The sequence below is a fragment of the Hippoglossus hippoglossus genome, chromosome 20, assembly GCF_009819705.1.
Source record: "Hippoglossus hippoglossus isolate fHipHip1 chromosome 20, fHipHip1.pri, whole genome shotgun sequence".
Taxonomy (NCBI): Eukaryota; Metazoa; Chordata; class Actinopteri; order Pleuronectiformes; family Pleuronectidae; genus Hippoglossus; species Hippoglossus hippoglossus.
In genome coordinates, this window is record NC_047170.1 from 10,962,638 (window position 1) to 10,978,368 (window position 15,731).

General features: G+C 42.9%; 1 protein-coding gene across 1 annotated transcript; it reads right to left on the bottom strand.

The window, feature by feature from the left end:
* Window positions 1–8,302: 8,302 nt before the first annotated feature.
* On the bottom strand, window positions 8,303–14,057 carry pi15a (peptidase inhibitor 15a). The gene is made up of 6 exons (XM_034572883.1): window positions 13,771–14,057; window positions 13,302–13,613; window positions 12,372–12,490; window positions 11,330–11,462; window positions 11,125–11,240; window positions 8,303–9,883 (listed from the first exon to the last, which is right to left on the bottom strand). Exons 2-6 carry the CDS (start codon window positions 13,569–13,571, stop codon window positions 9,748–9,750), a joined length of 774 nt encoding a protein of 257 aa, XP_034428774.1. The 5' UTR covers window positions 13,572–13,613; window positions 13,771–14,057; the 3' UTR covers window positions 8,303–9,747.
* Between the last annotated feature and the right edge of the window lie 1,674 nt (window positions 14,058–15,731).

The following is a 15,731-nucleotide window of genomic DNA, read 5'->3' on the forward strand; positions in this document are numbered from 1 at the left end:
GCCCCCCCAGCCCCAGCCCTCCCTGGATACAGACAAGACAGACTTTCCACAGGGGGAGACACACACACACCTCTCTTGTAATTTACCAAACACCGGCACAGCCAGCATCGATGTGTGTGTTTTCAGTAAATCCCCTTGTTGTCATGACTCTGGTGGGTTTTGTTTTGGCTTTCAGGCCTCAGGTGAGTCTGAGCCTGAAGAGACAGATCTCTCACTCAGTCATGGTATTGCAGTCAACACTACAACATGTGGTCGGCTATCCTCCCTGTCAGATGTACTGAGAAATACAAATACCACGATGTAAAACTATACTCCACTAAACGTAAAAGTATTTACGACGTCCAAAGTACTTGTTCTATACAAAAAATATCATATGTGACTGATGTATTATTATAAAATATGATGTTATTTATTGGATTGTTAATGCTGATTGTTAAGTGACATAGTTTTACTGTTAAGACTTAACTAGTTAATATACGTTTAAATATAACAGTTTTTAAATATGACCTGCACCCTGATCTTTGGATTTCACTCCCATGTTTGCTGTAGAGTTTAATATGGAAGTGAAAAATAAAGCTGAATCTATAGCTTGAGAAAATGTACTGAGTGACATCCCCCCACTGCCCCTTGTTGAGATGCAGCAGGTCATGGACACCATAGACATGTGCAATATCCTCTCTCTCTGCTGTTTAACCTACTTCTGTAGATGTGATACAAGGGCCCTCACATCAGGGGACCCACCACATTCTGAACTTCCATAAACCCAGGGTTTACTGTCTGCTCTCTGGGTCAGTAGCAGGGGCCTCGGCCTGCAGCCCCAGCAGCAGTAGCAGCGGGCCCTCTCCCTGCGGTCGGACCCCGGCGGGCTTCCCCCCTCTCTCTCTCTCTCTCTCTCTCCCACTGCAGCTGAAATAGCAACGGTCTCACTTCGCTCCCAAACTCCCAGGAGGGACGCTCAGCTGAAAACATTCATTCATCTGCTATAGAATTAATGCTGCTCTACATTGAGAAGTGGCGAGAGAGAGGGTGTGTGTGTGTGTGTGTGTGTGTGTGTGTGTGTGTGTGTGTGTGTGTGTGTGTGTGTGTGTGTGTGTGTGTGTTTGTGTGTTTGTGTTTGAGTTTGACAGTAACAGAGTAAGAGGTGAGGCAGCAAAAGATTGACAGGGTGCATATGCATGTTCTTGACAGGACTAGTGAGTACTGACAGCGTGTGTGTGTGTGTGCCTTCACAACATAAACATGTGAGTCAATACATAAAACATGTAATTATTTCAAACACTCAAACTAACTTTTATGGACCCGAGATATGAACTGACATCATATTACATTAAGGTAACGGCTGAAATAAACTGACTCTGTGTCTGACCCCGATCAGGAGAAAATGAAATTATGTGGATAAAAGAAATATTTACAAACTGCACAGTGACTCCAGTGATTTACAGTGTGGTAATTTAGGTCAGGCCATCTGTAACACACGACACAATCTCTGATTAATGTTTATTACAGTGCCTGGAAGAGAATATACACTATTTTGCGCCCGCGGAGGAGCAATATAAATGATTTCATGCTTTGGCTTCTGGTATTTCATGAGATTTCTCCCAGTCATCCATTCTTTTTTATTGAATCTATTGTTTTCTTCTACTTCCTGCTGTGCCGTCCGCCTTAATATTTCATATTTATCCTTTCTGTTATTACCACTTCCTACCTGTGTGTGTTTCTGTCTCTGCACACACACACTCTTTCCCCTTTCTCCTGTTGTCTCTCTCTCTCTTACACACAACCACACACAACCACACACATCACTTTGCATTCCTCTGCTTGTCCTCCCCTCTCTCTGTTGTCTCCCCCCTTGTTCTCTCTATCTCACCCACACACACTATCATTGTTGAGCCACGGGTCCAGACGCGGCCTCCTCCATTCCGCATGTGGTCTTGCGAGGAACCCCGTGAACCCTGCAGAATGCACGAGCGCTGCCAGACCAATGCATCAACACACACAACAGTAGCCTCTGGACACAACAGCGAGCCACACAAACACACAACCGCAGAACACTTTTGGTTGGCCCGCGTTGTCTGGCACGCTGCTCCCCAATGGTTCTGGATGAGTTGCGTTGAGGCCAGGGCGTTGGAATGGCGTTGGGGGTGAGAACGGGGAGTAAGGAGCATCAAGGTCACTTGGCAGACGTCATGCATCAGTGCTTAGTGTTCAGCAGAAGGCCGCCTCACACACACACCTCAGGTCAGTCTGGGCTTAGTTTGTGTGCCTCCACCCCCTTGTGGTGATCAGACGTCAGTGCACATGTGAGCAATAGCTATTATATTGTAAGTCCTGTTTTGTACGGTGGCCAAGAGAGCTCAACGCACTGCTAATTAAGAAAACACATGCAAATAGAAAAAACACACACGACACATGCTGAAATTTATTATATTAAATATTTTTAGCTATTTGCAGCGTGTTTCAGTAATTGCATGAGTTGTGACTTTTTGCAGCACGTGTTTTCTTAATTTGCACACAATTAATGCTATTATTATTGTAAATTAAACACTTACAATAATAATAATACATTTGATTTCTATAGTTCGTTTAACAATGCTCAAGGACACTTTACATAGGATTAAAACAACAGACAAAAGCAGAATGAACGACTATAAATATAAAACACACATCATAATCAAACATCAGGAGCAGTTCTGAAAATGTGGTTACATTTGAGTATTGTTTTGATGGTAGATGTTGTTAATGTATGTGTTTGTGTGTCCATTTATGTGTTTTTTCTATGTGTGACTTTTTAAAAATATTACTGTAATATCAGGCAGGGAAATTGGCTAATTCTTCACATAACCACCAGGTGTCAGTGTCCTTTAACTAACATATAGCATGCTGTGGCTTTCAGACAAAGTGCATCTCTTAGTGCAGGAGTTCAGGTTGAAGAAAAGCTAAATATTACTTCATGTTGACAAACTGAAATGTTTCTATTCAACCACGAAGGAGGAATCTGACCGAAACACTTTATTTCTCTCCCGGTGTCTTACAGTAAGATGTTGAGCAAACAGAAAACGCTGAAGTTCCTGTAAATTGATCATATTGAGGCAGGGGGGAGTTGAGGGAATTGTGGGTACCCAGAACCACCCCCCCTTGTTGTATGTCAGATTGAGTTTTCTGCTTGTGTTGAGGGTTCCAGAGAAATGCTGCTTGTGGTGTGCAAAACCACGACATTTCACAACAAAGCCAAAATGCAGCCGGGCTTAATGTCACCTGATATCATCCCCTGGGAGGGATGCAACAATCATGCATTTGGTTGGATCTGATGTGTGGTTTGGTTCACCGACATTCAAAAGGCTTGTTTTAAGGAACTGAGATAATAATAGAGCACGTGAACTTCTCGTGTTTGCACACGATGTCCCATTACAAGGAATTATATAATACTACGATACATCATAAGAGCAAAGAGGTTAAAGCCAGTTCCAGCATCGGAGCCTCGGTGAGATTGTTGATAAAGAGAGTTGGGAGTGAAGGAGGAAAGCCCATCTGATTACGCAGCACTTTCCCAGCACTCTGCCTCGGAGAGGACATTGATTTTGGCCCACGTCTCGCTGCTGCAGAATGTCGCTCGACCGAAGTTCCTGCGAGGCCCCCGCGTGGAGGCTGGTGTGGCCCCGTCCAAGACAAAGACCGCAGTTGGGTATGGGGGACAGACATGGGACACCTTGCAGTAGTTTGTTCTTAGGGAGGGTGAAGTCCTGTCGGTCCCAGGGGTCGGACATTTTGGTTTGACAACATGTGACAACGTTTAATGTCACACAAGAGGTGAATATAGACTATACAGTTTCATGACAGACGACACCAGCCTATGTCGTCTGTCATAAAATGGAATATATATATACTGAGGTGTGCCAGATATGCTTTATTTACATTTAACTCGACCGTGTGAGGAGCTTACTTCGCCAAGGAAAAGTCACTAGACGAGAAAAGTGTGCATAACATAAGCCATTCAGCTCCAAGTGAAACGGCGTCTCGTTTCATTCTGGCTGATCGCATGAAACATCAGCACTTGCTTACGTGTGGCGAGCGCAGGGAGGACATGTAGATTCGACCATGAAAACCAGGGAGGAACGAAACATTTCCCCACAGTGTCACGTCAGGGTGACACTGTTCTAAACAAACAGCGTCAAGGACCAAAATAGGCACCTGAGACACCGCAAAATGATTTGTGTACCAGAGCAGCTCGGTTTTTTGTACTCCTTGTTTGAAGTATGGGTAACTCCAACAAGACAGTGCAAAAAAAAAAAAAAAAGTGCCCCGTAGTTAACTCTGCTGCCCTGAGAGATTTATGGTCGGGTTACAAACAGCATGCTAAAGAGTTGTAACATGTACATGCCAACATTTGAGGAGATCCCAAAACATGCATCAGGGCGCTGACATCAGTCTCTGGGAAACAAATATGTCAACAGGGTCCCATGTGACAGTCCGACAGTTTCCTCCAGACTGAAAATAATATCATGGTTATCTGAGGAAAGCTTGAAAATGATCCGATGATGATTATGGTGCAGATAGTAGTAGACAGAGAGTTGTTTTCAGACAAGAAATCTAGAAACATTTCATGAAAAATTCAACATTTTCCGGAGTTTACCTTTCACATCTGAAGAAGAGTCCGGGTCAGACATGTTCACAACAACAGTAGCATGTCAGGGTTGAGCACGCAGGAGGTGGGACATGGCGTGTTTAAATCTGTCTGGACCTTCTGACTTTTCAGTCAACAAGAAAGGTGTGAAAGGTGCCTCCGGCAACAGTCCAGACCAACAGACAAAACTTTAGTCCGACTAAAAGAGGTGGTCTCGATCCGACTCAAACAGAACCATGGTTTAGACCATTTGTTTGGGATGGTTTGCACATTCGGACCAGTTGCAGGAAGTTGAACAAGCATTAAACAATAGAACAAGATCATTTTGCTGGAGGTAAAATCATAATTATACCTCAGTTAATCAACTACGTGATAAATTTTCTCCATTCCAACGATGAGACCCCTTTTTTCATTGCACATTATTCAAAAAGGATAACAGACACAATAGCAGAATTGTCTGAGGACAGAGAGAGGCTTGGATCGGACACAGGTTGCGGATCCAAAGGAAGAGCTACAAGACAAGTAAAGTAAACGTGTGTTGTTGTGCGGGGGTCAAAAGAAAAAAAAGACAGTGAATAAAGAAGAAGCCTCCTCGGGGCACGGAGGATCCGAGATTTCAACCCAAGTCAGAGAGGGCACAGAGGTTACAGAGTACAGAGACAAGAGGAGAGGAAACATTTTCTATAGCTGCACAACAAACCTCTAAACCAAAACCAAACTCCCTCCACCAAAGATTGATCTGCTTTCCTCAGTATTGTACCCACTCAAAATCAAACTCCTTTACTTCGCACCATTATTGAAGTTGGAAAGCACTTTGGGAACCGACTCCCCCAAACTCACCCACATGCTGCTGGTGATCTATCACCCCAGCATGGTCCCTGTGAAGCCTCCGTCCTCTGTCCAAAGGAAACCACCTTCACACTTCGGGGATGGAGATGAAACTGTTGTAGCAATAACAGTTCATCTGACGGGTCAGTAACTCACATGTGTTATTAGGAAAAGCAGTGCACCTTCCGAGATGCGTCACCGAGGCCTCGGTAGGTGTTGGCACAGACGAGTAGCAAGAACAACCTAAATTGTTTTCGATCAAGAAACTGGCAATTGAGTTGAATGGAAATGTTAATTGGGTTGGAAGATTCAGTGAAGTGGAAATGTGAAGCGGGTAAACTGATGTATAAAGTAATTGTCAGCTGAAGTGTTGCAGTGGGGTGCAAATATGAAGAGTGACAGATGTGTGAATTATAAAAGCTTCAGTGTTTTGTGGTTGAAACTTAAAAGTGCTGAAGTGTCTTGGAAGTTATGACGAGTAAATGTCAGTTGACGTGTCGACAGGGAAAGCAGTTGAATTAGAGAATCATAGTGAAGCAGTTAAAAAAGTGTTTGACATATAACCACTGAAAGCAGCAGCATCTTTATCATTTAAAGAGTTAAAGGTTAAAAAGAAGTTCATCGTCAGATGACTCCAATGTTAAAGAAGTGGCTGAAATGTCTGTTGAAGTGGAAGTGTTGTAGAAAGTTGTAGTGTGTGCAGTGTAAGTAGTTGAAGTAATAAATCCGAGGAAGTTGCGTGTGTGAGATTAGCTGTATACGTTTTTGTGGTATTGTTGTTTAAAGATGAAAACCTGAGATCTGAAAGGAATTGAAGCGTTGGTCAATATTTAAATTTAAGGCAAGACTTCAGTGTCAACAGTTTTCACAGGAAGTGGTGAAAACAAATTAAAGCATTCAAACTGTCCATTGAGTGAAGATAGAGATTAAAGCAGTTGAAGCGTCAGCTGCTGTGTTCCACTGTGGTCACCTGTGTTTTACCAGAGCTCAGCAAAACCCGATCACTGTAGTTACACACGTAAAATGGAAGAATGTGGACAACATGCGTTGGCACACGTTTACAAGCATGTGGCACGAGTAAAAGGTGAACTGTTACACAGCCTGTGTGGACAGCTGGACAAATTAAAACAGGTACACAAGTGTTCCATCAGATGCACATGACAACTGAAAAACAAGGCTGAAACACTTCCTGTGTGTAGACACAGGGTTGAAAGTCTCATATGTCTGAGTAATGAAAGCCGGTTGAAGACAGTTCAAGTTATTCATGGGAAGTGGAAGTTGTGTGAGGGATTTGTGTGCATGGAAATTGTTGAAACGGGTAAAAGTAGTTGAAGTGCCTTTTGTAAAAGCTCTGAAAATGTACATAACATGTAATGTGGAATTATAGAACAACTATTAAAGGTATGAAAGAGCTCAACTAATATGATAAAGTCCAAAAAGTGTTTACTAGTTTAAATTCTGACGTTTATGGGACATGAAGTGGATGGAAAAAAAGGCTGAAAAAGTACTGAATATTTCAAAATGTATTGATAATATGAACATTTTGATAAGAAACACACTCAGGCATAAAGAGCCTGAGTGTGTATTGCTAACGGTTTAAGGTGTAATGTTATTCCGTTTCACTTACACTCCATTTGCAGGTGGTTTTCTGTCCTTGTCCACGACAGACATGCTTTCATCCAAACCCAAATCCATATCCTTAACCTCTGCTCTGCCTCCACCACTGATGGATACGCCAGGTAAATGTCGACAGCAGGTTATCTAACTCCTCGTGGCGTCCTGCTTCTCATCCCGCTGATGTGCCTTTTAAACGTCCACCAATCATCTGCTTGGCTCAGAGTCCCGCTCTTGCTCAGACAGCCGGATTTTTCCCATGCATACTAATGTGTTCCTCGAAAACTCTCTGCCTGTTGGTTCCAGGGAGTGTGCTGCAGCTCGGGCTGGCTGCATAAGCGAAGCTGCTTAATAACGTGCAGGACGTGGATTTTACCATGAAAATGGGAGCTATTGAACTCCAGTCTTCCAAAGTGCAGTGCTGTGCAGCGGGCGTTTCAGTCTGGAAAGATGTTTTCTGTAGTCCGGTTTGCATTTGCACAAGCACAGATGATTATCTAACAAATAAAACATGTTGTAAGAGCTTTTCTAATTTCTTTGCCTCATAGTCTGATCTCATGCACCTAACTCTGATGCCGGCGGGCCCACGCCCATATTCTGCAAACCCTGCGAAGGAAAAAGTGCAAAAACTGCAGCATCTGCTCTGCACATCAGAACATTTATGGCTCTGAATCCAAAGTTCCACCTGTTTGTTTCTACTTCTTGTTAAAATCATCATCCAAATACTAAAATTGTACAGTAAAATGTCAAATATAGTCTTTTTGGATTGTCTGTCTTTGATTAGAATTTTGTCTGGAAGTGACACACACTCTTACTCTTCCAGCATTCCACTCCTCCCCTTGTCTGTCCCTCTCGATGAGGTCAATGGTGTCATTGGACAAACTCACACAAGAGGGTCCCCTGAAACTCACTATCAGTCGTCCCTTCATTTGTGTAGACAAAGTCAACCCTCACATATCAGGATTCAGTTGTAGCCCTGCCATGTTTTCTCTTCCCCCTCTCAGCCTTTGATATGCAGGATGTCAGTCTTTGCAATGGCACAATTTGACTAAAAATGAAAACATCTAATCGATATCAGACAGGAGGAAGAGCTCCGGTCCATCTCAGACGACACGTGGACAATGGTGCTGTTTTGACAAGAGGGAAACATGCGTCGACACAAGAAGAGAACAAAATCAAAATAGACAATTTTATTACAAATACAAAACACAACAAGAAAAAACGCAGTTTGCTGCATAAATAGCTTGTTGTTGATGATGATTTAAATACAGTCAGTGCGGAAAATGGTAATTTCCTGTTTTTGTAATGCATTCGAGCAAGTTTCCTTTAAATCAACCTTTTTGTGTCTTCTTGAACATGTTCTCATCACACTACAGGCATGTGCTTGAATCCCTCTCAGATTACTGAGAAACTGTCCTGATTCGAAAAGTAATTCTGATTCGCAGAGTTGAAAATGGTCCATGAAAATTACCTGTGGATATTACGCTAGTGCTTCGTTCATATAGATCTACCGCAGCTCATTCACACCACGGGGAATTACCTCCACCATTATAATAGTTGAATGAACTGTATTCAGTAAATTGTATACATATATGTACAATCCTTTTACAAAACAATACACAAAAAGAATATCAATTAAATATTGTTTTCCCATATAAAAATGAATAACTTATAGAGTACTTGAAGTTTAAGGAGGTGTATTGATTATCTACATGTACAAAACAAACGATAATTTCCCAGTACTTTGGAAATCTGCAAACAATTAAGGTGCACTTGAGTGCCTAACTACAAAAAACCCATCGCTACAACATCAGTGAAAAGATCATTACAAACAGACAAACACTGCAATTGTCCACTATAAGACATTCATGTATATATACAGTTTACCAATATAGTCTGTAACAAATACGATCATAGACAAGATATGTGGGTCAGATTTATTGTATGTGCTCTCTGTCGTGTATTATTTGAAATATAATGTGAAAAAGGATTATATGTGATGAAACTCAACTGAATCAGTGCAGATTAAAGCTGCAAATTCACTGTGTAAATGAAAAAACGAAATATCTCGAAATGAGGTGACGTGTATTCCTTCTCCGTTTAGGTTACAGTGTAAGTGCACTTCTGTCAATGAAAGAACTTTTGCCGATTGGTTCCCGATCTCGAAAAATGGAGAATGCGTTGAACTCGAGAATGAAGTTTCGTAACCTACTGCGGGGTCGACGGCAGCGACCGAGCCGACACCACCAGAGTAGGTTTTTCCCTCTGAGGTCAAAGGCTTTGAAGTGTTAGTCACAGCATTCCTGTTAAGGTAGAGCACACAGCGTGAAGGTGTGATGCCCGTAGCACCAGAGTGAGCAGGTATGAGCAGCTATGATGGTGTCATGTCCTTAATTACCACATTGTCAAAAAAAAACAAAAGTGTATACTGTGTTTAAGGACCCATTCTACATATAAATTATATTTCATCAAATCGCAACAAATTAATTTACACTTTATTTACAAGTCACCAACGCTAAATTGTCTGCTGCCTTCAAAAAACTGGTATGTTTGTGTCTTTAAATAAGCCCATATATACAAAAATAGTGTGGTCCACGACTGTTGTGCAAATCCTTACGGGATTGAAAACAATGTCTTTGTGGTACTGTAGGTTGTCAGCTTGTTTTCAAAAAGGAGACCTGTGCTTATTTGAACCAGTGCAGGTAGTTTGTCTTGAGGGCAGGGAAGCACATGTTGTTGCTGCAGGAGCCCCCGTAGCTGGGGGGGCAGGCGGAGCAGGGCACGCCCACTTTGTAGGGGGCCTCTCCAATCCAGTTACCCCTGAAAGACAGAGAGTCGCCATGTCAGTGAACCTGGCAGTGACCATAGACTTGATTTTTAAAGTGGAACCTGAACTTGAATTGGTGTCTGAGCAAAAATCCCCCATTATGACTGATGGTAAGATATTGGGAGAGGCTTAATGATCAGGACATATAAAGAACAAAACTATTTTCAAAGAAAAACTATTGAGTTTTAAACTTCATTCTTCCTCCAGCTTGGGATCAGCAGTTGACGTATCAGTTTCATCTCAGAGTCCATTTAGTAGCTGCTCTGGGGCTGTCAGTCATATTACATGATCATCAGCATAGAGGGTTTGCCATGTTTGCCAAAGTGTCCTCAAAGTGCTCAGAGAATATTTAAACGCGCAATATGTAACTTTGACCACTACGGCCAATCAAAACAACAACAAAAGACCTAGTTTGATGATGTCGTGAAGCAGCGTGGCATCATGGGAGTTGTTGTTTTCACTACCAATGGCGATAGCAAAGAGACCAACACGTATGTTGAATAAAATTATGGATTTCTCTGGAACAATCTGCTGACACGTCAACAAAATATATAACATAGGTCTATAGGTCTATTTAAGATGTTTTAATGGAGAATTGTTCTATGTTATATCTTCACATTTGAACTACACTGTCATGACAACTGGTCAAGATCATGAAAAATGATCCAAAACTTGTAGCGAGATTATTTCGTCAGCAGCAAAATGAGATTTCAACGTGTTTATCAAAGACACATCGTTTGACGACTTAACTACAGATAAATAAGTATAAAGTAATAAAATGACACAGAGCTGCCTTTTGACAACAGTGATCAGAAAGCAGAACTTTGTCCGAACCAACAACTTTGTGTCTCTAAGAATCGAGCGCTCATTTCCGCTTTGCTAAAATAGGTCATCGGTGTCCTGAGCCTGTGACTCTAACAAACAACTCAAACCGGCGGGATTAAAGAACCTAGGTCACAAGTCAGTCACATGTCCGAACGGCCTTTGATTCCTGGAATTTGTTCTTCTGCTTCGTGGGTCTGTGGAGCTGTGGCAACGCGGTACCGGATCACAGGCTTGTATCTGAACCTCACAGCAGCGTGGGTGGCATTTCACAACTCAGCCCAGAACAGAGCGGACTGTGTTGGGATTAAACCTGTCGTCATCAGGTTAACAGGTTCAGCAGCATTGACACGCCCTCCTCACTGCATGTCATAAACACTACATCTGATCGATGGAAGAAGACTGTACTTACTTGGGTGAATAGTTGCAGACTAAATATGTTGCCCTCTTCCACACTGAGCCCCATACATTCATATTGTGGCACGTATGGACAGCACAGCCAACTTTATTGGAGGTTGCCCACACCATCTGCAAAACAGAAACACCAGCGGTTAATATCGCTGTTGCACCAATTCAACAGTATTAACAGCATTTAATACTGAGTGTTGTCTGCGTACCTGTGTGTAATGGGTACACATGGGTCCATAGCATCTGAGAGGGCAGCGGGGGTTACAGTCACGGGGATATGGAAATGAGTAATCTTTCACCTCATCGTACCACGGCTTCACCAGCTGGAGAATGGATCGATAGCTGGGAACAAAACACGTGTTCAGTAAGAAACAGTGTATAAATCTATCACAGCTAATAGTGAGCAACGTCTTATTACTTCTGTATTTGTTTGTCTATTAGAACAGATTACCATAACTTGGTGGAAGGCTGTGGTATTGCGAGAAAGGGTGATTTTAACATTTTCGTTGATTTTACAGAGAATATTTCATTGATCTTGATGAAATGAAATCTGTCATGTTTAGTGGGCTTATATTTATGAGTGTGTGCAATTTGATGCAGATCAAAATAGAAATCCAGGTCTTGTGAATTTTAAATTGGGCTCATTAGGGGACTGTGTGCTCTGTGAGTGCCATTCCAGTTTAAATTGTTGCTAAAGCACACTGATCTGTGCGTTTGTGCTGCATCGCGGCACAGACCTGCTGAAATATCTACATCCATGTGCGCACATGTTTTCTATGGTGAGTTTTTGCTCTTAACACCAGCAAATGAAACCTCATACTAAACTAGATAAACACTTCCGTTGTTAAATAAATCTGGTTTTGCATTATTAGTTTTTTGGGAAATAACTTCTGTGTAGAAATCTCCCAGCAGGTCACAAGGAACCCGTCAAAACAAGGACTGCTCATGTGGTTCCTCAATAAAAATCTAAAAGTGCAGGAAGACGCGAAGGTGATGTGTTTCCAAATGGAAAGTCAAGACCCACAAAAGGGATGCGCCTTTGTCCTCATGGGTCATGGCTGAAAACACAGCTTTTGTTTATTTGAGGTGTCACAGGAGCATTCCTCAAGCAGTCACCAGGTCACAGTGCAAAAGCTTTTAGGAGAAAGAAGAAGGGGGCTGCAAGGCAACGACCATGACTGCTGAGAGAGAGTCGTCCCTGAGAGGAGCAGCAGATGTCAGGGCGGCGGAGGGGAGTCAAAGGTCACTCACCGTCCTGTCCTGACGGAGAGGTTTTGACCCAGGAACCTGAGGAGGTGAGGCGGCCCGTGCTCCCACAGGCAGGCTTGGGCCCAGTCCTCTGACGTCTTAGCCAGAGTCTCGTCCCACACCTAGGGCACACACACAGGGAGACGGTGGGAACATGGACATCCATTACATAACTGACGGAAAATATCAACACTAGAACGTATTCAGCAGCGAGGTGTGACCTAAGAGTCGGCACTTTGTGAGTTCACGGCCCTGTTACAGGTGTAACCATGGCAGGACGCACAAACCATCCATCAAAGTCAGTTGATCAGTCAGTTTACATAAGAGGAGAAAGTTCTATTCCCAGTGTTGCATAAAAAAGAGGGTTGATAATCTTCACAACATGTTGGTGTAGATGATGACAAGCATCTAAACATGTCAACAGTCGTATCCATGATTGTGACTGATGACTTCCCCCATCCCCAATTTTCTGAAATTCTAAGTTTTTAAATGAGCATTATGCTTCTGCATATGTCAAATAATAAAACAAACATATGTTATTGTTTTTTAAAATAAAAATCTGGTTTAAAAGCTTTGATATTTGCAAAAATTGAAACGCTCTCCATCACGTCTACAACTCAATGCTGCTGTTGTCTCCATACCACACTGCCAGCATCAGGCTACTGATACCATACATGACCCCTCTCCCTGTGGAAGTGACGACTCTGGTGGTCTCCTGCAGAGCAATGTGCTGAACAGCTGAAGCTGCCAAGTACAACTCATAGACAATCACTTTACTTTCGTGTTCTCTATTCATTCTTGCACAAAAAACTATTAAATCAACTGGATTCCTGCAGATTGGTAATTTTTGATTATGCAAACCTTCAAAACATGAAACCATAACCGTGCATCGATTGCAAATACATGCATTGATCAGAATGAATGAACGCTTACCATGTATTCCATGTTGGACGCAGGGGGAAACACCTTCCCTCTCACTTTGTTGTGGTAATCAAGAATGGCGAGCATGTCATTCTGACTGATATAACGCTTCCTCCTGCTTTTAGAAAGAGTCGTGGCGTCTGTTCCACGGTCTGCGCCAAAACTGGTAAAATTGGCGTCTGGAGAGAACGTGGACACACCGGGGAAAGTCGTTGCCAATGCACTTGCTCCGCACGATATGCACAGAAATATTAGATCTATGGCAAATAACTGAGGCTTCATTTTTTCACTGCAGACGGAAGATCCTGGATCCTGGATTGCGCTCTGGAAAAAAAAAGAGAAGAGGACGGACTTGTTTTGATTTGTAGTGGTGCGTAAAAATAAGTTATCAGATATGGTCAAACCAAACTTTAAAAGCGCCAGTGCATTACAGATTAAAACAGAAATATCAGGGACATAGCTCCACGCCCTCTGCTCTTACCTTTCCGTGCGTAACGGTGCCTTTTCTCTGTGCCACAGGCTGTTATCACCTCCAGAGGCTCCGGTAGTGGTCCGCAGAGAGGGAGGGAGGGCTGCCTGGCTGCGAAGTGAGGCGTTTTTGCGCTTTGCAAACTTTGTGAGTGCTTCAGGAGAAGTCTGTGTTTGCGGGTTTATATAGCGCAGAGGACGATGCTGGAAGTGCGCCTTGCTGCCGAGGTAGACGCACGGCCCCTCCTCGTCACCTGAAACACACACACACACACACACGCACGCACGCACACACGCACGCACACACACTCACAAGCAGCATCATTTTGGAAACGCGGTGTTTGGTTTCTGCTAAACCTAATCCCCCTCTGGATCTTGCCTAATTTCACCAGGACATCTGCTTTGGGTTTGTGCAGCTGCAGGGCAACATTTGTTTAATAAGTACAACCACAGAGGATGGAGCATATTAAATGTCTATTAATGACCCCCTTTTTTCCCCCTGGGATCCTAATATGCAAAAACAATTATAATACAAATCTTTATTATGCATATTGTTGGGGTGATGCTGAATCTTACATGGATGCATTTTATGATTTGATCTATATCCTAATCCTATTATAAATATCCTAAACTGCCTAGATTGATGTATCACATCGGCTCCATACAGGTGATAAAACTTTACACTTCCCACATGCACCACATGGTCCCTGGATGCATCCTTCATCCAAGCCCCACAGCCTGTTATGAGTCAAATCAGTATATAAGGTCCGGGTCCATGTGTCCTATCTGTCTTCTTTGTCGTATTCATTATACTGTAAATATTACACTTGTTCAGTGTGTGGCTCCAGCTGTGTGGTTCGCCTGGGCAGATGTTGAGCCAAAGAGGAGAGAGAGAGAGCGGAGAAAAAAGGAAAAACCTTCTGCAGGTCATAATTTTCATTGGCAGCTGGTGAACAAATTAAAGCAACGTGACGCAGGAACAATTTTCCTCCCTTTTTTTCCCCCCTTTCTCTCTCTCTCTCTCTCTCTCCTCCTCCTCTCTCTGTTGCAGACAACTGGTGCTTTCCCAAAAGTCTTCTTCAGAAGTGATGGACTTTTCAGGTGCTGGAGCCGGTGGAGGGGATATATCACTCAGGGGTGGTGCATGCACAGCAAAGGTTTGCCTCCTCCGCCTCACACCATCCATACATTTCAGGCCCCTAACTCTCCACTGCTGACCGTCCGTACTGTAGAGTGAAAGTCGACAGAATTAGCAGTTAAATCAGGACAGAGTAGCTGAATATTTAGACTTCCGAGACCTGATCCAATACTTTACCAATGGCAGGACACCAAGCAGAAATGTATTTTTCCTATGAGAGGGGAAGCTGGAGATATTTGGGCTTAACAGTGTTTACGTCTGCAGAAATAACATATCGGGACAAAATATGAGCTCAAGTAGATCTTTAGGTGAGCTAACCCTAACCCTAACCTAGTCAGAGATAAAAATCTGACAAATGCATTTTCCCCCAAAAAACTTTATGTTTATACAAATATTTCAAGCCATTTCCTCACATTTAATGTCTTTAGATCTACGGTGTGATTTTGTTTCCTCTTTATCCCTATTATGACTGTGCACCATTACATCTGCTCAGTATTTTGACTCATCCTCTCATCTGGTATCAATAGCCCGGGCCACTCTCCGGCCAGCTCGATCCGCCGTGCAGCCAAAGACTCTGATTGACACGGTGCTGAGATCCTATCCCCGGGTTTATACCCATATTATAATCCATATCATCGGATTAGTTTAGCATACACCTATTTCACAGCATTTCACACTATCTCTGTGTTTATTTGGCTGCGAGCTCGATCCAAGACTAATCAAAGCAGTGAAATGTTTAGTTTAGCTGGAACTAGGATTGAATAGAATACTGTACTTCTACAGTATCTCTCTCTCTCCCACTCCCACTCACACACACACACACACACACACACACA